The 22,077-nt window shown below is 46.0% G+C and overlaps 2 protein-coding genes across 4 annotated transcripts; both read right to left on the minus strand.

The window, feature by feature from the left end:
• Positions 1-3,074: 3,074 nt before the first annotated feature.
• On the minus strand, positions 3,075-21,356 carry Nsun4 (NOP2/Sun RNA methyltransferase 4). 3 transcript variants are annotated; one of them, XM_090334924.1, is made up of 6 exons: positions 21,228-21,356; positions 15,272-15,606; positions 11,888-12,042; positions 9,286-9,446; positions 5,592-5,716; positions 3,075-3,687 (listed from the first exon to the last, which is right to left on the minus strand). In XM_090334924.1, the coding sequence occupies exons 1-6, from the start codon at positions 21,318-21,320 to the stop codon at positions 3,411-3,413; spliced, it is 1,146 nt and encodes a 381-aa protein (XP_090191050.1). In that variant the 5' UTR covers positions 21,321-21,356; the 3' UTR covers positions 3,075-3,410. The 3 variants fall into 3 exon arrangements, with proteins under 3 accessions (XP_090191050.1, XP_090191052.1, XP_090191051.1); XM_090334926.1 differs by lacking the exon at positions 21,228-21,356 and adding an exon at positions 20,076-20,156; XM_090334925.1 differs by lacking the exon at positions 21,228-21,356 and adding an exon at positions 17,386-17,474.
• On the minus strand, positions 17,565-20,425 carry LOC150061893 (sperm head and tail associated protein-like). Its single transcript, XM_090333642.1, has one exon. The coding sequence runs from the start codon at positions 20,423-20,425 to the stop codon at positions 17,573-17,575; it is 2,853 nt and encodes a 950-aa protein (XP_090189768.1). The 3' UTR covers positions 17,565-17,572.
• Positions 21,357-22,077: the final 721 nt, after the last annotated feature.

Genomic DNA, 22,077 nt, shown 5'->3' on the forward strand with positions numbered 1-22,077 from the left:
TAACAAACAGAGAAAACCACCGTGCTGTGAGTCAGAGGCAAAATTATGAGTCAAAGGCACAAGGTAGTACAATAGGGATGAAACAAACAACAAGCTAGACTCAGGAAAGAGTTTGAATTTGAGCCTGCAGTCCACACAGAGAATGAAAAATTGTAAGCAGATGAATGTCAGGCTTAGGGTGTGGAGGTGTTTTTTGTTCTGTTTTGTTTTTCCTGTGGTGCTGGGAATTGAACCTAGGCCTATGCATGGTAAACTGAGCTGCCACACATAAATTTAAATTTACTTATTAGTTACTTCTAATACTGAATGGCTTGAAAGCAATCACTGGGTTATTTGGTGAATATTCTGTGGATCAGCAATTAGGCAGGTCTTGACTGAGGTCATTCCCACAGCATGGGTCATATGATTATTGTTCCTGGGGCTGGAAGAACTAAGATGACTTTGGTTAGGTCTCTAGACCACGTAATCAAACCAGACACGCATAACTAGTTAGACCATTTACAAATCCTCAGTAAATTGACCCTGAAAGACAAAAACACCAGAGAACCTTTAGATTCTCATATAAATCACAATGCCCTTCTCTTTGCTAAGAGTGAAAAATTAGCCAGATGCCCAGGGATACAGGTAAAGCTTTCAAAATCTAAATATAAATAAACTCTTGTCTTTTACAACAGGAAATTCTACCGTACACAGAACTATAGTGTTTGCTTGGGACCAGAAATGGGGGAAGGAAATTGAGTACGAAGAATACAAGGTAAGGGCCAGGAGTTTGGCCTAGTGGTAGAGTGCTTGCTTAGCATGCACAAAGACCCAGGTTTGATTCCTTGGTAACACATACATAGAAAAAAAGCCAGAAGTGGTGCTGTGGCTCAAGTGGTAGAGCTCTAGCCTTGAGAAAAACCCAAGGACAGTGATCAGGCTCTGAGCTCAAGCAAAAAAAAAAAAAGAATACAAGGTAATTTTTTGGGACATGGAATTATTTTCTACTTTTTCTGTGTGTGGGAGTTGCACAGTGTTTTCAGAGTTTTGCTATATAGCCCAAACTGGTCTTGAACTCACTGTCCTCTTACTTCTCTTCAGAGCAGAGATTACAGATCTACCTTACTACATCCAGTTTATTTTCTGTATCTTTTTTTTTTTGCCAGTCCTGGGCTTGGGCTCAGGGCCTGAGCACTGTCCTTGGACTTTTCTCAAGGCTAGAGCTCTATCATTTGAGCCTCAGCACCACTTCCAGCTTTTTTCTATATATGTGGTACCAAGGAATCAAGCTGGTGTGCATGCTAGGCAAGCACTCTTCCACTTGGCCAAACTCTTGGCCCTATTTTCTATATCTTAATGGTGATCATGGCTACACAATTACATCTAATTATCAAAATTTATTCAATTAAAACTAATGGATTATATAATATGTAAGTAGGTTAATAAGTTTTCTCTGGGCCAGGAGTTTGGCCGAGTGGTAGAGTGCTTGCCTAGCATGCATGAAGACCCGGGTTCAATTCCTTAGTACCACACACACAGAAAAAAGCTGGAAGTGGTACTGTGGTTCAAGTGGTAGAGCACAGGCCCTGAGTTCAAGCCCCACAACTGGCAAAAAAACAAAAACAAAAAAGAAAGTTTTCTCTTAAGCCAGGAGCATAGCCTAGTGGTAGATTGCTTGCCTATCTGCATAAAGCTCCAGGTTTAATTCATCGAACTATGTACTCAGAAAAAGCTGGAAGTGGTGCTGTGGCTCAAGTGGCAGAAAGTGTCCAAGCACAGTACCTAGGCCCTGAGTTCAAGCCCCAGCACTGGGGGGGGAGGGAAGGGAGTTTTCTCTCAACAAGATCATCGTAGCTGGATGCTGGCAGCTCACATGTAATCCTAGCTGCTCACAGGAGGAGGCTGAAATCTGAAGATCACAGTTCAAAGCCTGGCCAGGCGGAAAACTTATGAGATTCTTATCTCCGATTAATCAGCAAAAAGTTAGAAGTGGAGGCGTGGCTCAAGTTGTAGAGTGCTTGCCTTGAGTGAAAAAACTAATAAAAAGGTGCCCTAATCTTGGCCTGGTGCCAAGATCAAGCCATAGTACTGGCATTAAAAAAAAAAAAAAAAGGATTAGGACCACAATCCCAACTGCTATATATCTATTAGTTATCTAGCTATATGTCATTTAAGAGTTGATAGGATGCTGGGTGCTAGTGGCTCACACCTGTAATCACAGCTACTCAGGAGACTGAGATCTGAGAATCTCAGTTCAAAGCCAACCCAGACAAGAAAGTCCACCTCCAGTTAACCATCTCCAGAAAATCGTATCTCCAGCTAACCACAACAAAACCAGAGGTAGTGCTGTGGCTCAAAGTGGTAGGGTGCTATCTTGGAGCAAAAGAGAAAAAGAGACAGCACACAGGCCCTGAGTTCGAGCCCCACAACCAACAACAAAAAAATTTAAACATTTAAAAAAGTTCATGGAGCCAGGCGCAGTGGCTCACGCCTGTAATTCTAGCAACTCGGGAGGCTGAAACCTGAGGATCACAATTCAAAGCCAGCCTGGGCACTAAAAAGTCCATGAGACTCTTATCTCCAATTAACCACCAGAAAACCAAAGTGGCGCTGTTGCTCAAGGGGTAGGGCAGTAGCCTTGTGCTAAAGAGCTCAGGGACAGCGCCAAAGCTCAGAGTTCAAGTCCCATGACAGACAAAAAAAAAAATTCATGGAGTATTTTTGGCTAAATGAAGAAACAAATCCACAAAATATGACCTCTCTTTAGCAGAAGATTTCCAGCCATTTCACAAAAGGTAATGGCTAGAATCATTCAGCTCAGAGGAGCTTTCTCCAAGTAAGAAGATTAGCATGTACTATATTAACATTTTTAGTTACTTGATCCTTTAATTAGATCCTGGGCTACATGAAGAAGTAGGAAGGCTTACTGGATCTGCCAGCTGATCAGGTGACATTGCTTTGTATGTAACCAGAAGCCTTTACCCAGTCTGAGATCCTGGGCTTGGGCACCTTGAATGATTGCTCACCAGCTATAGCTGATATAAACAGAACTATAATACTTGGACTGACATGAAGCACCCAACCATAGCCTCAGCTCAATGGTACTTCAATGATTTTATTGACTACATGCTTCTTACCAAGTTTACATCTTAAAGTGTGAACATGTTCACTGGTTTCTCCTTGTAAACCCCTAATGGAACTGGAATTTTCAGTACAGACTTCGAGGTAGGGGTGGGAGTGTAAGTTTAAAAACCTGCTAATATTTCACAATTGGACAGCAGGAAAACTTTCCATTTCCTACTGCTTAAAATCATCTGTAGGAAAACATGAACAGCATAGAGACAGGACTCAGAGTACATCTCTGCCACAGGTCTGTTTGCAGTGCCACCAAGAATATATCCTTTGTCTTCCTACTTCAGGCACAGGTGAGGCTACGTCAGTCTACACATTTTGCAGAAGTACATAGGGCCAAAATTGGCCATGAGGTTTGGTATTACCAGTTCCCCAACCTGGCAGGAAGGGAAGAAATAGAATGTGTCCATGAAAAGCTTTTGGAAGTGAGACATGTCTTCTACCTGAACCTTTATGTTATATTGATTGTCCAGAAGCTCAATGGCGCCTTGCACTACATACTCATTCTGTAAGTGGGAGAGTGAGCACGTGGAATAGACAACATGGCCTCCTGGTCTGGTGGCAAGGAGTCCAGCCCTGAAACCAGAGAGAGAAAAAGAAAACAACTAGTGAGCTTCCCTGCAGTAGAAGAACAACAATGTTGGGGGCTGGGAACATGGGCAGGACAGCCATGTGGACAGCCAGATTAGACGGTCTCCTCAGTCCTTTCCAGGACGACACTGCCTGAAAAGTTATTCTCCAGGCACAGGGAACTCCTGCTTCAGTCCACAGGCTCTTTTTCAGGAGGCCTTCTTTGCTTTTTTTCTTTTCTTTCTTTTCCTTTTTTTTTTTTTCTTTGACAGGGTCATGCTATCCCAGGCTGGCCTTGAACTCAAATTCATCTGCCTCAGTCTCAAACCTGTAGGGATTACAGGTGTATAACACTGTACCAGATATAGAAGGCCTTCTTTGATTCCTTGAGCCTTGATTCTGGCTATGGATTAAAATCTGATGCAGGCTATTAATTGAATCCTCACACTAGCCCTACAAAGTCCTGACCTCAGTATTTGTTGTTAGCTTTCTGTTTTCTTTCCTTCTTTATTTCTTTGTTTTCTTTACTTTTTTTTTTTTTTTTTTTTTGGTGGGTCATGGGGCTTGAACTCAGCCTGGGCATTGTCCCAGAGCTTATCAGCTCTAGGATATGGCCCTACCCTTGAGCCAAGCCCCACTTCCCATTTTCTGGAGGTTAGATGGAGATAAGAGTTTTAGGTCCTTTTGTGCCCCGGCTGGCTTTGAACCTTGATCCTCAGATCTCAGCCTCCTGAGTAACTAGGATTACAGGCATAAGCCACCTCGCCCAGCTTTTTTTTTTTTTGCCTTGCCAGTCCTGGGGCTTGAACTCTGGGCCTGGATTCTGTCCCTGAGCCTCTCTGTGCTCAAGGTTAGCAATCTACCACTTGAGATACAGTGCTACTTCTGGCCTTTTTTATGTATATGGTACTGGGGAATCAAACCCAGGGCTTCATGCACGTTAGGCAAGCACTCTACCATTAGGAATGTGCTCCTAGCCCGTTTCTTTTTTTCTAAGAGACAGAGTCTTATAATGTTACCTGAGCTAGCCCCAAGCTTCTATGCTCAAACTGCACCCTGTATCAATTTCCCAAGTAGCTGGGGCTACATGTGAACATCACCATACCTTGTAGTAGTTATTTTTAAACACTGGCAAATGACTGGTACTAAGGGTAAAAGAATCTGAGTCAAAGATTGACTAGAAAATGACCTTCCAAGGGCTAGGAACATAGCCTAACGGTAGAGTGCTTTCCTACCACGCACGAAGCCCTGGGTTCAAGTCCTCAGTACCACATACTCAAGAAAAAGCCGGAAATGGTGTTGTGGCTCAAGTAGTCAAGTGCTAGCCTTGACAGGTAAAGAAAAGAAAAGAAAAAGCCGAGTGTGGTGGCTCACACTTGTAATCCTAGCTACTCAGGAGGCTGAGATCTGAGGATCAAGGTTCAAAGCCAGCCCAGGCACTAAAATCCTTGAGACTCTTATCTACAATTAATCACCAGAAAATGGGAAGTGGACTGTGGCTCTTGGTAGGGTGGTAGCCTTGAGCTGAAGAGCTCAGGGACAGTGCCCAGGCCCAAAGTTCAAGCCCCACAACCAACAAAAAAAAAAAAAAAAGAGAAAAGAACCTTCCCATGAAATCTTTCTCTTCCAGGCAGATCTCCAGTCAAAAAACCTTTCTAGGCAAACATTCCAGTTCTCTACCAGTACTCTATCTCCCAGGTTGCTAGCCTCCTAGAGCACTCTGTCATGAAGTTCTAAGATTTTTTTTTTTTTTTTGCCAGTCCTAGGGCATAAACTCAGGGCCCGAGCACTGTCCTTGGGCATTCCTTAAGGAATCAAACTCTGGCCTTCATCCATGCTAGGCAAGCATTCTACCACTAGGCCACACTCCTGGCCCCAGGTTCTAAGATTTTTACAACTCTATTACTCACGCCAGAAGCTGCATCTGCAACATAGGCAACATTTGCCGCTCCTTCTTCCTTGACCGCTGAAAGATGTTGTTCTCGTCATTGTGAAGGGAGTGGCGGTCTGTGGTACAGGGCACATCGACCAGCACCTGCCCAGAGTGTTAAAGGAAAGTATTAAAGCTCTTTAAAGGTTCTTTTTTGTGTGGATGTAGGTCTGTTCTGCACTTCTTGTTTTTTGTTTTTTGAAGTTATATACAACACTTCATTTATTTCTATAAGCTAGAAATTAGTCCCATGGTATGACTCAGAAACAAGAAATTTGAGAAATATATTCTCTCCTCCAACTAAGTATTCAAATGCAAATGTTGTAATCCTAGCTCCTCAGGAAGCTGAGACATGAGGACTGAGGTTCAAAGCCAGCTGGGGCAGGAAAATCCATAAGACCCTTGTCTCCAATTAACCACCAAAAAGCCTGAAGTGGAATTATGGCTCAAATGGTAGAGCTCTAGCCTTGTGCACAAAAACTTGGGGATAGTGTCTAGGCCCTGCATTCAAGCCTGAGGACTGGTACAAGTACACAAAAATGGAAGCTCTATTTTAATGGGGAGAAGAAACTCGAGGCAGTGATTTCTCCTTCTGGAGTCATTTTTTTTTATTGTTAAGATTAAGTGGTTACCTATATTTTTACAGTACTGTAACATAGTTATTCTTAGCCTTTATCACAATCACTTTTTTACTTTTATAATACCAAAGTACCTTTCTAGTCTACAAAAGTTACAAATGTTGGCTGTCCTGAGCTTTTTTGCTCAAGGCTCTATCAGTTGAGCCATAGCTCCACTTCTGGCTTTTTTGGGGGGCGGATGGTTAGTTGGAGATAGGAGTCTCTTTGGACTTTCTTGCCTAGCTGGCTTCAAACTGTAATCCTCAGGTTTCAGCCTCCTGAGTAGCTAGGATTACAGGTATGGAGTCACTAACACCTGGGCACAGGCTAGTCTTGCCTAGGTCAGAACTATTTTAGGACACTGGTCTACAATGATCTATGGAATATTCCTTCTACCACTGCAGACTACTTGACTACGTTTTTCATTTTAACTGTGAATTAGTAAGGAGAAAAATAGTATATTTAGGAATATATGTGGCTGGTCAAAAAGTAAAAACCTCTACACACAAATAACTACAATTAAAGAATTGCTATCAACCTAGAAAGAAATCTTAGTGGTTTAGTGCTCTTTCCTTAGCTATTTAATTTAAAAAGATTCAATTTGCAGATGATACAACACTCAATAGTTGACATTAGGATTAGGATTCTAAACTCACTCACTTATTAAGAGCATACTTTCTAGGCACTAGAAATAGGCCAAAAAAAATTAAAAATACTCTTCTATATATGTTTCAAAAAGTCAAAATTGGACAGCACCTAGGCCCTGATTTCAAGCCCCACGACCAACCCCCCAAAAAGGCAGAGTCATCCAGGTGCTAGTGGCTCAGGCCTGTAATCTTAGTTACTTAAGAGAGTAAGATCTAAGTATCATGATTCAAAGCCAGCATGGGCAGGGAAGTCCAGGGGAGTTTTATCTCCAATGAACTACCCAAAAGCAGGAAATAGATCAGTGGCTCGGTCTGTCTATCTGTGGTAGAGTGAAAAAAAGCTTGAGTAAAAAAGCTAAGGGACTGTGTCCAGGCTCTGAGTTTAAGCTCTCGTACTAGTACTAGTACGTACGTGTACACACATACATACACACACACACACACACACACACACACACACACACACACACCTCACAAAAGAAGTACAGCTGGAATAAACTAAGAGCCCCTAACATTGAAACAAAATATAAACATAATCTAGTAATGATAATGTATGCCAGTCCTCATTAGTATCTAATCTACAAGGCCAAAAAAAAAAATCACTGTCACTTTATATAGTGTCATAATAAACTACGTAGATTCCATACTAAAAATTATTATTACATACTAAGTTCTATGCCCTGAGTTCAAATCCCAGGACCACCAAAGAGAGGGAGGAAGGGGGGAAAATGAGGAGAAAGGAGAATGAGAGAGAAGGGAGGGAGGGAGGGAGGGAGGGAGGGAGGGAGGGAGGGAGGGAGACAGAGAAGGGCTGGAAATGCGGCTTAGTGGTATAGTGCTTGCCTATATGCATGAAGCCCTGCGTTTGATCCTTGGTGCCACATAAACAGAAAAAGCTGGAAGTAGTACTGTGACTCAAATGGTAGAGTGCCTTGAGCTAAAGAAGCTCAGAGATAGTGCCCAGGCCCTGGGTTCAAGACCCAGGACTGGCAGGAGAAGATGAGAAAAACAGCTGGAGCAATGAGTAAGGATCATGGTTTGTCAACCCAAGCAAAGAATACTCAGATCCTATCTACAGCAAGACAAGCTAGGTGTGGTGGCAAAATCTTGTCATTCAAGCTAATCAGGAAAAGTAGATAGGGAGGAGTAAGTAGGAAGATCAAGATCGACAGATGTCTGAGCATAAAAGTAAAATCCTATTCAAAAAAATAACCAAAAAGCTGAAAGGGCTGGGGATATAGCTCAGGTGGTAGAGAGCATGTGTAGCAAGTGTAGGCTCTGAGTTCAAACTCTAGTATCACCAAACCCTAAAGAAGTATCACTAAACAAAAATTTCCTTATAACATGATAGTGCTATATGTAGCTCATAATAAAAAGTTTCAAGTTTAGCCTTGAGGAAAACAAAGCTAGGCACAGTAGCTAGTGTCTATAACCCCAGCTACTTGGGAGGCAGAGAAAAGAAGATCCCGATTGAGGCCTGCTAGGAAAAAAATAACTATTTCTTGAGAGTGCTGGTGGCTCACGTATATAGGAAGCTGAGATTTGAAAAGTGAGACACAAAGTCAACCAAGTTAGTGGCTCACGCCTGTAATCCTACCTACTCAGGAGGCTGAGATCTGAGGATTGGGGGTCAAAGCCAGACCAGGCACTAAAAAGTCTGTGAGACTCTTATCTCCAATTAATCACTGGAAAGCAGGAAGTGGCACTGTGGCTCTAGGGTAGTAGTCTTGAGCTGAAGAGCTCAGGAACAATGCCCGGGCCCAGAGTTCAAGTCTCCTGATGACAACAACACAAATATTTAAAACAAGTGATTCAATAATGGTAAATCTAAAGGGATAAACAAAGGAGTAACCAAAAATGGGTGTATATATCCTTAGTAACAGAACTCAATAGAAATAGAAAGCTGTGGCAGGGTGTTTAGTGGCTCATACCTGCAATCTGAACTACTCAAAAGGCTAAGACATATGAAGATAGGTTTTAAGCTAGCCAATGCAGAAAAGCCTGTGAGATGCTTATCTCCAACTAACCAGCAAAAAGCCAGAGGTGGACTTCTGCTTTAATTAGTAGAGCACCAACCTTAAGTAAAAAAGTTAGACAAGAACCTGAGGCCCTGAGTTCAAACACCAGATTTAGTATAAAATTAAACAAAGACACACACACACACACACAGACACAGACACACACACACACACACACACACACACACAGACACACACACACACAGAGAGGAGAAACTGAGAATTCTGCACCTAGGTATTTTTTTTCCCAAAATTATGCATGGAGAACTGGCCACGTCCAGAAGCATCTCTACATGCTCAAAACAGGGAATGGATCTTACCCCCTTGGAGCCCAAGGCCAGGATAGAGGTCACATTTATCTCAATAGATGTCCTAAGTCTGGAATCACTCACCCGGTCATAGGTGTCCCCCTCTAGTTCTCCCCACTTCCTGCCATCCCATGAGGTGACTCGAACTCGATTCTCTTCCCTGAATTCTCGAGGCACATAACTGTGAAGGACCTCCTGTAGTCTGCCTGTTCGGGAAGTGGAGAGATCGTTGGCAGCAACACTACCTGCAGAAATAAAGGTAATTGAGACCCCTGAACCAGCAGAACATCTCACCTGCAATGGTGATGATAAGACTCAGATACACCTAGTCCATGCAGTCCTCAGGGAGAGTGCTCATTTCTTATGTTCATGGCACTGAAATGAGTTACTCTGAATAAAGACTGGCAAGGGCAAATACTGACCTATATAGGAAAGGAGGAAGGGAGGGAGGGAGAAAGGGAGGGACAGAGGCAAGCAGATTAAGAAATAGTATTTATTAGCCAGCTGGTGGCTCACCCCTGTAATCCTAGCTACTCAGGAGGCTGAGATCTGAGGATCACGGTTCAAACGTTCAAAGCCAAACCAGCCCAGGCACAAAAGGACCTGAGACTCTAGAAAATAGGAAATGGGGTTTGGCTCAAGGATAGGGTAATAACCTTGAGCTGAAGAGCTCAGGGACAATGTGCAGGCCCAGGGATAGGGTAGTAGCCTTGAGCTAAGGAGATCAAGGACAGCACCCAGGCCAAATTCAAGCCCCATGACTCCCTAAAAAAAAAAAACAAAAGAAACAGTATTTATTTCTGCACCTAGTGGTAGAGTGCTTGCCTAGCAGTGGGTTTGATTCCTCAGTACTACATACACAGAAAAAGTTGATAGTGGTACTGTGGCTCAGGTGGCAGAGCACTAGCCTTGAGCAAAAAATGTCCAAGGACAGTGCTCAGGTCCTGAGTTCAAGCCCAGGACTGACCAAAAAAAAAAAAAAAAGAGTATTTCTAAGAAAACATGTCCTCTCCCTATTCCTTTCCCATTCATTCCCCCACCCTGCCCCATCACCTTATTTTAAGACAGAATCTCATAGCTTATGCTGGCCATGAACTCACTCTCAGCTTCCCAAGTGCTGAGATAACAGCTGTGTATCACCATGCCTAGCTTTTTGGTTTCTGAGACAGTCTTGCTATGCTGCCTAAACTGGCTTCATACACCTAGGCTCAAGTGACACTGCCTCAGCCTCCTCATTAGCTAGGACTACAAATGTATGCCCCACTACCCCGCAACTAGTATTGAAGTACATGGCTCTCTTCATCTTTGGTAGATACTACAGATTACTCACTTAGAATTTATTCCCTCACTGGGCACCAGTGGCTCATGCCTAAGGATTGTGGTTGGATGCCCTGTTGGGCAGGAAAGTCCATGAGACTTTCATCTCCAATAAACTACTAAAAACAACCCATTAAGTGGAGCTATGTCCCAAGTAGAGCACTAACCTTGAACAAAAAAGCTCAGAGACAGTGGTCAGGCCCTGAGTTCAAGGCCCAAGACAGGGACCACCCCCTAAAAAAAATTATATATATATATATATATACACGGCCGGGAGTTTGGCCTAGTGGTTAAAGTGCTTGCCTAGCATGCATGAAGACCCGGGTTCGATTCCTAGGTACCACATACATAGAAAAAAGCCTGAAGTGGTGCTGAGGCTCAAGTGGTAGAGCTCTAACCTTGAGAAAGTCCAAGGACAGTGCTCAGGCCCTGAGCTCAAGCCCATGATTGGCAAAAAAAAAAAAAAATTATATATGAAACTAAAGCAAAATAGGGCTGCAGTGTGGCTCATCAAGGGTTCTACCAGAACATAGAGAAGTTTGGCTGAGTTTCAGTTGAAAAAACTCACGGCACCTTGTGGCTGTTTCTCAAGGTGCCAAGGAGAAACATTTCTGTTTTAAGGTAGGATATGAGATGGTAAATGGCTAACGTAAAAATGTCATGGCTGGTCCATGCTACTGAGATACATAAGACTTGGGCTAGTCCTCCAGGATTACTTGATAATCCTAAAGAGTGAAAATACACACATCCAGGAAAGCTCTGAAGCAAGGCTGTTAGCTGAGGGGAAGCCCAGGAGAAAGGCATTATTTCTGAACCAGCCAGTAGAGACTATGAGGAAAAACTTACTGGAGGTGGCGTACTCGAGCTGAGGCTTGAAAGATAAAGGGTTGTAGACAAACCACCTAGGGTGGGGTGGAGGAATTCTTGAGAGAGAATATAATGTGAGCAAAGGTTTATTCAGGAAACAGAATAGCAGGATGTGGCTGAGGCTCATAAAGCTTGGGGAAGAGTGATAGATAAAGCAATACATAGTAGCTACAGCAAGATCTTACTGTTTTCTTTTAGCTGGTAAGCCAAGGAAATGAAATTTGATCTGAAGAGACATAAACAGATGGGGAAAGGTGAGAAGAATCACATGACTGATTTAGCAGAACCCTGCTTTAATCAGATTTCAGAGGCCTCGTCAGCAATTTTTCTTGATAAATGACAGTGAAGGAAGAAATAATTACAAATAAACAACAAAAAAATAAATGCACCTAGCAAGCACAATTACCCCTCTGACCTTGCAACCTGAAAGCTCATCACATTCAAAATATCCTAAGTGAAGTGGACAGTGATCTTTGTCCAACATACCAGCTCCCCAACTTACGACAACAGCCAGTCTGAAGTAATGCTAGTGTCTTTCCCCCAGGGGCTGCGCACAGGTCAAGCACAGTGTCCCCAGGCTGTAAACCGAGAGCCAGGACAGGCAGCAAGGAGGAAGCATCCATCAGGTAATAGTCCAAGACACCCGAACTGCCAGGTCTGGAAGAAAGGAGACTAGTTTACTGTCAAATGCCAGGTCATGCAAGGTGTAATAGGACATGCCTATAATTCTAGCTGTTTGGGAAGCAGAGGCAAGCCTTGGCAAAACCTGAGACTATCCCAAAATAATGAAAGCAAAAAGAACCTGGAGTGTGGCTCAAATGATGTACTCTCTTTGCCTACTAAGCTTAAGGACCTAGGTTCAAACCTCAATACCATGCCTATAATCCTAACTGCTCACAAGGCTGAGATTTGAAGATCAAGTTTCAAAGTCAAGAATCCATGAGACTATTTTTCCCCCCAATTAAGTAGAAAAAAATCTAACAGTGGAGGTGGGGCGCAAGTGATAGAGTGTCAGCCTTGAGCAAAAAATCCAAGAAACAAAGCCCAGGCCTGAGTTCAAGCCCCAGTACTAGTACACCCTCACACGGGCACGTACACATACACACACACACACACACAGAAAGACCTCATGGAATCTTGTACTTTTGTAACTCTTAAAACAACTGTCAATAGTTTTTTGTTTTGGTTTTGGTTTCAACTTAGAGCCTCATATTTGTTAGGCAATGACTACTATTTGAGTCATACCCCAACTTTGTTTTTCTTTTTTTGTTGTTGTTTTAGTTATTTTTCAGATAATATCTTGCTTTTTCCCCCAGGGCTGGCCTCAAAGTCAGTCTTCCTACCTTTGCCTCCCAGTTAGCTAGGATTACAGACTTGAATCATCATGCTCTGTTTTGTTCAGGTTGGGCAGATTGGTGTGGGGGGGGGGGGCGGGCGGAAATCTCACTAACTTTTTGCCAGGGCTTGCCTAAAACTAAGGCTTTCCTCATCTCTACCTCCTAAATAGCTGGGGTTACAGACATGTACCAACATGACCAGTATACATTTTTTAACAGTTATCTTTCTCACTAAACTAGAAATTCTCTAAGAGTCTATATACCCCCTGTCAACTGGGCACTTAAATATCTGGTACAATAAGCACACAGTCTATGGTGCACACCTGTAGTCCTATCTACTCAGGAGGCTGAAATCTGAGGAGCACTGTTAGAAGCCAGCCTGAGCAGAAAAGTCTGTGATTCTCTTACCTCCAATTAGTCACGGAAAAAGCAGGAAGTAGGCTGTAACTCCAAGGGGTAGAATACTAGCCTTGAGCAAAAAAAGATCAGGGATGATGCCCAGGCCCAGAGTTCAAGCACCAAGACCAGCACACACGCACACACACACACAAAAAGATCTGGTATATTTATACAACAAATCAGTCTTTCAATGATCAATGGATTCCTATCTAAATCTTTCCCTCAATGTTGGTTACAAATTGAGTGATAGCTCTCTCTTCCTCTTCCTTTCCTTCTCACTCTCCCTTTCCCTTTCCCTCTCCACTATCTTACTGTGTGGCCCAGGGCGGACTCAAACTTTTTTTTTTTTTTTTGCCAGTCTTGGGGGTCTTGGACTCAAGGCGTGAGCACTGTCCTTGGGCTCTACCACTTGAGCCACAGCACCACTTCCAGCTTTTTCTATGTATCTGGTACCAAGGAATCAAACATGGACCTTCATGCAGCTCATGCCTATAATCCTAGCTACTCAGGAGGCTAAGATCTGAGGATCACAGTTCAAAGCCAGCCTGGGTAAGAAAGTCCATGAGATTTTTACCTCTAATAAACTACTCAAAAGAGCCAGAAGTAACTTTGTGGCTCAGTAGATAGAGCACTTGCCTAAAGCCAAAGAAGCTTAGAGTCAGGGCCCAAACAGAGTTCAAGCCCCAGAACCAGCAAAAAGAAAAGGTTCTTTAGTACCAAGAGATTACTTGTCCTGTTTTCTTAGATAGATGGCTGTGAGGGAAAAAAGGAAAAAAATATATTTAAAGAGCTGTGAACATGGGCTGAGAATGTGGTTTAGCTTAGAGTGCTTGCTTTTGCCTAGCATGCATGAAGCCCCGGGTTCCAGTCCTCAGTATCACATGAACAGAAAAGGCTGGAAGTAGTGCTGTGGCTCAAGTGGTAGAGTACTAGCCTGGAGCACAAAGGCTCAGAAACAGTGCCTAGGCCCTGAGTTCAAGTTCCAGGACTGACAAAAAAACAAAAATTGTGAATAATATATGCATTTGACTACAGAGGGTACAGTGGCTGATCAGAAAATGGTAGAGCAGAACAGGCAGAAAGTGAGGGGGTAAGGGGAGGGAAAGGAGTACAAAAACATGAGAAGGGGTATCAAGGTTAGAGAAGTAATGGCCCCATTAACTGATGAATGAAACTGTAAGCTATCTATATATTATACTGACAGTAAAGTACACACACAAAAAATGCATACCAATGATTAAAAAAAAAAAAGGCGGGAGTTTGGCCTAGTGGTGGAGTGCTTGCCTAGCATGCACAAAGACGAAGGTTTGATTCCTCGGTACCACATATACATAGAAAAAGCCGGAAGTGGTGCTGTGGCTCAAGTGGTAGAGCTCTAGCCTTGAGAAAGTCCAAGGACAGTGCTCAGGCCCTGAGCTCAAGCCCAGGACTGGCAAAAAAAAAAAAAAAAAAGTGCCCAGCATGTTGGCTCATGCGTGTAATCCTAGCAACTTGGGAAGCTGAGATCTGAGGATCGCAGTTCAAAGCCAGCACAAGGCACTAAAGAACACAAGACTCTTATCTCCAGTTAATCACTAGAAAATGGGAAGTGGGGCTGTAGCTCAAGGGGTAGGGTAGTAGCCTGGAGCTGAAAAGATCAGGGACAGTGCCCAGGCCCTGAGTTCAAGCCCTGTGACCAACAACAAAAAAAAAGGAAGGAGGAAGGAAGGAAGGGAAGAGGGAAGGAAGGAAGGACAGAAAGGACAAGTTCTAAGTGGCGCTGTGGTTCAAGTGGTACAGAATTAGCCAGAATTAGCCTTGAGAAGTCAGAGACAGCTCCCAAGCCCAGAGTTCAAGCTCCACTACTGACATCTGGGTCTAACTACAAACTGCATCACTACTCTCTGATGGCTTTAAAGTAAGTAAATACCTTCATTTCTTTGTGTCTCAGTTTCTCCTCAAATGCAAGAGTGATTTTACCTATTTTATCAGGTTATTGACAAAGAAATGGTGATTACATGTAACACACCTAGAGAAATCCCTGGTTTCGATAAGCATACTTGAATACCAGCAATTCTTACGATTCCTATTACAAAGGACAGGAGCTACAACCCTACAAATACCCTTCAAGTAAGCACTGAAGACAGCCCAGACATAGGTCCAGATAGTACCTGGCAGGAGGGAAGCGTCTGACATCTCCTCTGGCAAAAGTGAAGCACTGGAGATTTGGGCTGCAGGCTGGAGATGGGGTTGTGGAGTGGCCACTCTCAGGCGCTAGTTCCTGATGGGAGATGGCTTCATTCACAAAGTCTCTGGCACTCAGCTGCTTCAGCATAGTTCTCACATTACCCCAGTCAGCAAAGTTATTGACCAGTGCACCATACTTCGGCTCTGAGAGGAGACTGACACGGATTGATGGCCAAAGAGGCCCAAACTGCACACTGTAGGTCATATCAAAGTTCTGTAGAGCCAGATGACTTGCAGGGAATTTGGGTTCTGTAGCAGCCTAGAAGAGTAAAGGTAGGTTTATTGATCTTCCCAGTCTTGCTTTGATCTCCTACTATCTGGCTCCCCTCAATACCTCCAGATGCAGGGGTAAACACAAATTCACCTAGCCAAACTCCTCCCTCTGCATATTGTTTCTGCCTGTGGAAGAAGTTCGGGATTGTGAAAGCTGCACTGTTCACTGTAACCACATAGGGAGGGGTCATCAATGAGGGAGTGTACAGCTACATGAGATGACATTTGGGAGGCAGAAGGAGAATTATAGATAGACCAGTTGCCCCTACATGGTAAGTGTGAAACCAGCTGGGTTAAATACTGAGAAACTATCTGAAGAAAGAAGAGAAAAAAGAGGAGGAAGAGGAGTAAAAGGAAGAAAAGCAGGAAAAGGAGGGAAGAGGGAGAGGGGGAAGGGGAGGTCTGAGCCTTGAACTAGCTGCAGCTCAGTGTTAAGACTGCTTATCTAGGCCGGGAGTTTGGCCTAGTGGTTAAAGTGCTTGCCTAGCATGCATGAAGACCCAGGTTCGATTCCTTGGTACCACATACATAGAAAAAAGCTAGAAGTGGTGCTGAGGCTCAAGTGGTAGAGCTCTAGCCTTGAGAAAGTCCAAGGACAGTGCTCAGGCCCTGAGCTCAAGCCCAGGACTGGCAAAAAAAAAAAAAAAATGCCCCAGGCTCAACACCAAGCATTGCAAGGATGGGAATAGAGGAATTTAAGAAAAATGGGAGCACAAGGGAGGACACTTAAGGAGAGTCTATAGAAGTGTGGAAGAAACTATGGAAGACCTGAGAAAGTTTGGGGTTTAAAAACAAAGAAACAGGGGGCTGGGAGTTTGGCCTAGTGGTAGAGTGCTTGCCTAGCATGCCCGAAGACCTGGGTTCAATTCTTTGGTACCATATACATAGAAAATAGCCAGAAGTGGTGCTGTGGTACAAGTGATAGAACTCTAGCCTTGAGAAAACCCAAGGACAGTGCTCAGGCCCTGAGTTCAAGTCCCAGAACTATGACTAGCAAAAAAAAAAAAAAAAGAAAGCAAGAAAGAACAGGGCCGGGGGTGTGGCTTAGCAGTAGAGCGCTTGGCTTATCTAGCATGAACGAAGATTGTGGTTCAATTCTTTGGTGCCACCTACATAGAAAAAGCTGGAAGTGGTGCTATGGCTCAAGTGGTAGACCACTAGCCTTGAGAAAAAAGGCCCACGGACAGTGCTCAGGCCCTGAGTTCAAGTCCCAGAACTGGTTTAAAAAAAAAACAAAAACAAAAACAGTCAGGTGCCAGCAGCTACCAAGGAAGCTGAGATCTGAGAATTGTGGTTGGAAACCAGCCCAGACAGAAATGTCCACGAGACTCTCGTCTCCAGTAAACTACTCAGAGAAAGCTGGAAATGGGAGAGAATCAGCCTGGAGCAAAAGAAGATCAGAGACAGTGCCCAGGCACAGAGAACTGACAAAAACAAAACAAAACTTGGGACGGAAATGGGGTTTAGTGGTAGAGTGCTTGCCTAGCATGCAGGACGCCCTGGTTTTGATTCCTCAGTACCATATATACTGAAAAGGCTGGAGGTGCCTCTGTGGCTCACGAGTACTAGCCTTGAGCAAAAGCGCTCAGCGACCTGAGCTCAAACCCCAGGACTGACACAAACAAACAGACCAACAAAAATGTTTTCATCTGTCCAATTCTATTTCCCTCAAACTGCTCATGTCTACTAGCTCTACAATACCCCAAAACAACAACAAAATAAACCCTCTCCATATGATGGCAAGACGAGGGTAAAGGTAACTTACCTGTGATCATGCACCATAATGCTCCAAATCACAGGACTGAAAGTTGTTTGGGGCAAATTCTCAGACCCCAGGAATAATCATAGACCCTTCAGTGTAAATCAAAACAGGACTGCTATGGGGATAGCATTGAGGGACCATAAATAGGATCTGAAGAGCATAAAGGTAGATTAAAAAGGAAAGGAAGATTTCAGCTGAGATCTTCACAAACAGAAAGGTCTTGGTCACTGCATCTGCAATGCTTGCTATTCTCAGACATCTTGCTATTGTCCAAGGCCGTATTCTGGTCTGAATTTTTGTCCTGCTCAGGATTTTGGCACTGACACTCCTTTGCAGTTTGGGGACTCTTACTCTGACCATGACTGTTGCTTCTATGGTGGGGACTCTTCTTATGGCTTTGTCTTTTGTGGTGAGGACTCTTGCCCTTTCTACTGTGAGGACTCTTGCTCTGCTTCCGATCTCTGTGATGGTGAAGATTGTCACTATGGTCCTGATGAGTACTACCCTGGGGAATACGACTCCGGATCTCAATAATTTTTTGTTGAGGACTACTGCTTCGGCTCCGACTTTTGTTACGGTGGGGGCTCTTGCCATGTCTGGGACTTTTATTCTGATTCTGGTTTCTCTCGGAGTTCTGAAGTTTGCTCGTGCTCACAGTACTTTCACAGTCACTGATAACACTGATGACTGTTGAACTGCCGCTGGGATTAGTGCTACAGATGGAAGTCTTAGTTGAAGGCAAAGGGCAGCTGTGGGGGGCCTGAGGAGATTCTTTACAGGGCCCCTGAGAGGCCACAGAATAGGTAGGAAGGTCACAAGGAACATTATTTGAGCAGGGTCGAGTTCGGGGGACAATGGGTAAACAATGGGGGTCAAAGGGTGTTCTTAGAGGGATAAAAGAATAAATATGGGTTGAACACGGAGGCACCAAAGGCTTGCAGTGGAGTAGGGGTGGGCCTCTGGGAACACCATATGTGCAACAGGGGGGTACTGCAGGGAGGTTATGAGGGGAGCCTACAGGGTGACTAAGGGAACCAGGAAGTGGGTTCGGTTGGGAGGTGGAAGGAACCACAGAGAAGTGACGGGTACTGCAGGGGGGAACTACAGATGGGACTTGGACTTGGGGACTATATTTAGCATAATGACTTGGTAAGGCAGGATCCTGTGGGAGGCGGTGAGGAAGAGAGCTGGGGACAACAGTTTTGATGATTCCAGGTACCACAGTGGGTACTAAGGTAACTTTAGGGGAAGACTCTTTGGGGCAACTGTTTGAAGGAGCTGTGGTGGACGGCTGAATACAAGAAGGATCAGAACCACCAGAAGGTTGGGAGGAAGTGAGAGGAGAGATGTAGACCATGTGGGGCTTGGTCTGGGCAGGAGTGGTGTGCTGAGGAATGTTAGTTAGGGAGTTACATTTGTGGAGAACGCGTGGCTGTCTTAACTCTGAGAATTTGGGAGAGTTCACTTGGGGGAGTACTGGGTTAGTTAAAGGAGGTTCCTTATAGCTTCTCTGAGGGGGAGACTGAGGTGGGGCTATAAACTGGTTGCCCAAGGGCGAAGGGAAGTAGAGCGCAGGATAAGGGCAGTGAGAAAGAGATGGTTCTGAGGGACAGGGGGGAACAGAAATCACAGTGCTTGGGGTTAGTAAGAGGTAAGAGTTTCCACCACCTTCCCAGGAGACAAGGGGCTCAAAGCAAGGCTTCCTGGGAGCCTGGGCCTGGGATGAGGTAGGAGAATGAGAACTCTCAGAGGACACATTGATAGCACAGTAAGTGTTCCCAGGGACAGATAAGTGAGACTCTGAGGAAAGATGGGAGTAATGAAAAGTGCTATCCTGAACTGAGCTGGGAAAGCCAGGCTTGCCTGCCTGAGAAGGAAGTGAAGAGCCACAATTTTTTCCGAAGGGCCTGTCAAGTTGTTGACTGGGTTCATCAGAGTCTGGAGATGGAAGTGAGCCGTGGTAAATGTTGCCATTAGGTGGTGAAGACACTGAGGAAAGAAGAGGATCAGTGTAACCTCTCCCTGGTGACCACTGAGGGAGCATAGGGGAGATCACAGACCCAGTTTTCAAAACCCTGTGAGAAACCGCTGAAGAGATGACAGGTCTAGTTTCCACTACCTGATGAACAAGAGGAGGTGAAAATGTGAGCACAGTTACTGGGGGCTTAGGAGGAAGAGTAGGTGAAAGAGGAGTTCCCTGGGTCTCCTGAGTTAAGGGAGGTGAAACAATTGGACCAGTTTCCAAGGGCACATGAACGAGCTGAGGAGAGGTAACCGGGCTGGTTACTGGGGGCTGCTGAGGAGAGGTAGCCAGGCTAGTTACTGGGGGCTGCTGAGTGAGAGGAGGTGGAATCACTGAACCACAGTAACACAGGAAAGTGCGCTGGTCAAAGCCAGGGCCTCGAAGAAAAGTTTGCTGTGGTTGTGGGGGGCTAATCCAGCTGCAATAAGCACTCTGCTGAGGGACACTGGGTGACCCCAGGAGGTTACGCCGGTCAGAACAAGGACTCTGAGGTAATGAACCTGACATGCTAGGTTCTTGGCAGTAGAGCCTTCCAAGGAGTGGGGAGAAGGGTTCAAAAGAACATCTCCCTGAGGGTGGGGAGGGAACGGGTGGAGAGGGGATCCGTCTGGGTAGGCAGGGAGAAGTGGAGCAAGAGTAAGGTTCTCTGGGGTGAAGGGGCTCCTTGCACCTTTTGCAGGTCTTTGAGGAAAGGCCGACAGGATGGGTAAGGTAGTCGCTGAACTCTTTCCCGGTAGACAGAGGTAACTTGATGGTGAGAACAGGGTTGAATTCTTTCTCGCAGGGCAAGGGAACCCCAGGAGGACAGGCTATGTTACATTGTTCATGGGGTGAGGATGCCTGGGTTGAAAATTCAACAAGAAAAGGAGGGGAAGAGGTCATGGGAGGGAGGAGAGGAAAAGGGGGAAGGGGAAGGAGAGGGAGAGGAAGAGGGAGAGGAGGAGGGAGCGACGAGAAGGGGTAGTGGTGGGGGGGTGGGGGGGAAGATGGGCACGAGGAAAGAACACCAGGCAGGGACATAACGGAAAGAAAGAGCGCTCTGGGGACGACGTCACGTTAGGGGGCGGAGCCAAGCGTGTGTGTGAGCTCTGGGGACCACGTCACGTCAGGGGGCGGAGCCAAGTGTGTGTGAGCTCTGGGGACGACGTCACGTTAGGGGGTGGAGCCAAGTGTGTGTATGAGCTCTGGGGACGACGTCACGTTAGGGGGCGGAGCCAAGTGTATGTGTGAGCTCTGGGGACGTCACGTTAGAGGGCGGAGCCAAGCGTGTGTGTGAGCTCTGGGGACGACGTCACGTCAGAGGGCGGAGCCAAGAGTGTGTGAGCTCTGGGGATGACGTCACGCCAGGGGCGGAGCCAAGTGTGTGTGAGCTCTAGGGACGTCACGTCAAGGGGGCGGAGCGAAGTGTGTGTGTGTGTGTGTGTGTGTGTGTGTGTATGTGTGTGTGCGCGTGTTCGTGAGCTCTGGGGACGACGTCACGTCAGGGGGCGGAGCCGTGTGTGTGAGTGTGTGTGTGTGTGCGCATGTGTGTGCGCATGTGTGCGCGCGTGTACACATACACATATGGACGGGAGTGCACGCATATCTATCGTTGTCTATAATATAATATATAGAAAAGCCAACAGGCGGCATATACAGCCGAAGGGCAGGACCCGGAGCTCCGGGGACCGCAGCGCCGCCGAGGCCGGGCCGGACGAGCTGCGGGAACGGCGCTCCCTCCCGAAGCGGCTGCGGATGGGGCGAGCCGCCGAGGCAGGGAACTGCATGCCAGGGCTGACGTTCGCCCTCCGCGCGCCCTCCCCTCTCCTCCCGACCCCATTACCCATTTCTTTTTATGCCGATGTCTCCGCGGGACTGGCGCGAAGCCCACACGCCTCAGCAGCTGGCGAGCAGCCCTCCACACCGGAGCCGCCATGACGGTGTGCGCCGCCGGTAACTCCACCGGGAAGCTCGGCGGCGGACGCGCGGGTTCCGGGGCCTCTCCGGACGTGGAGCCCGCGGAGGCGGAGCCGGGGACGGGGTGGAGTCGATCCCGGCCCCAGACTCCGCCCCTAGGGCGGCCCTCCGGGGTCTCTCAGTGGGCTGGGGATGGAGAGGAAGGAGCTTGGCTGGAAGGGGAGCGACCTGGCCCGCAGCCTGCCGGCTCCCCTCGGAGGCCTGGAGAAGGGCGAGGGGCTCCAAAGAAGCCTCTGACCCAGTTGGAAGGGTGGCTGGAGAGGACTGACAGCTAGTGATCGAGTACTGAAGAAATGGGCTGGGGTCCTGCGCCGCGGGTTCTCCCCGTTACCCTCCTCACTCTGGAGGCTGAGACCTGAGGATCACAGTTCAAAGCCAGCCCAGGCAGACTAATCTGTGACACTCTTTTCTCCAGTTAGCCACTAAAAAAAGTCGGGAGTGGAGCTGTGGGCTCAAGGGGTAGAGCACTGGCCTTGAGCACAAAAGCTCAGGGACAGCACCCTGGACCTAGGACTGGCACACTCTCTCTCCCCCTCAAGTCAGCTCAGACAAGGAAGTCCCTAAGACACTAATCTCCAGTTAACCACCAAAAACCCAGAAGTGGAGCTGTGGCCCAAGTATTACAGCGCTAGCCTTGGGTGAACAAACTAAAAGACAGCACCTAGGTCCTGAGTTCAGGGCAAACTCATACTCAAGCTAGGAAGAAAAATGGACAG

This window comes from Megascapheus bottae, chromosome 6, assembly GCF_031878675.1.
Source record: "Megascapheus bottae isolate mThoBot1 chromosome 6, mThoBot2.hap1, whole genome shotgun sequence".
Classification (NCBI taxonomy): Eukaryota; Metazoa; Chordata; class Mammalia; order Rodentia; family Geomyidae; genus Megascapheus; species Megascapheus bottae.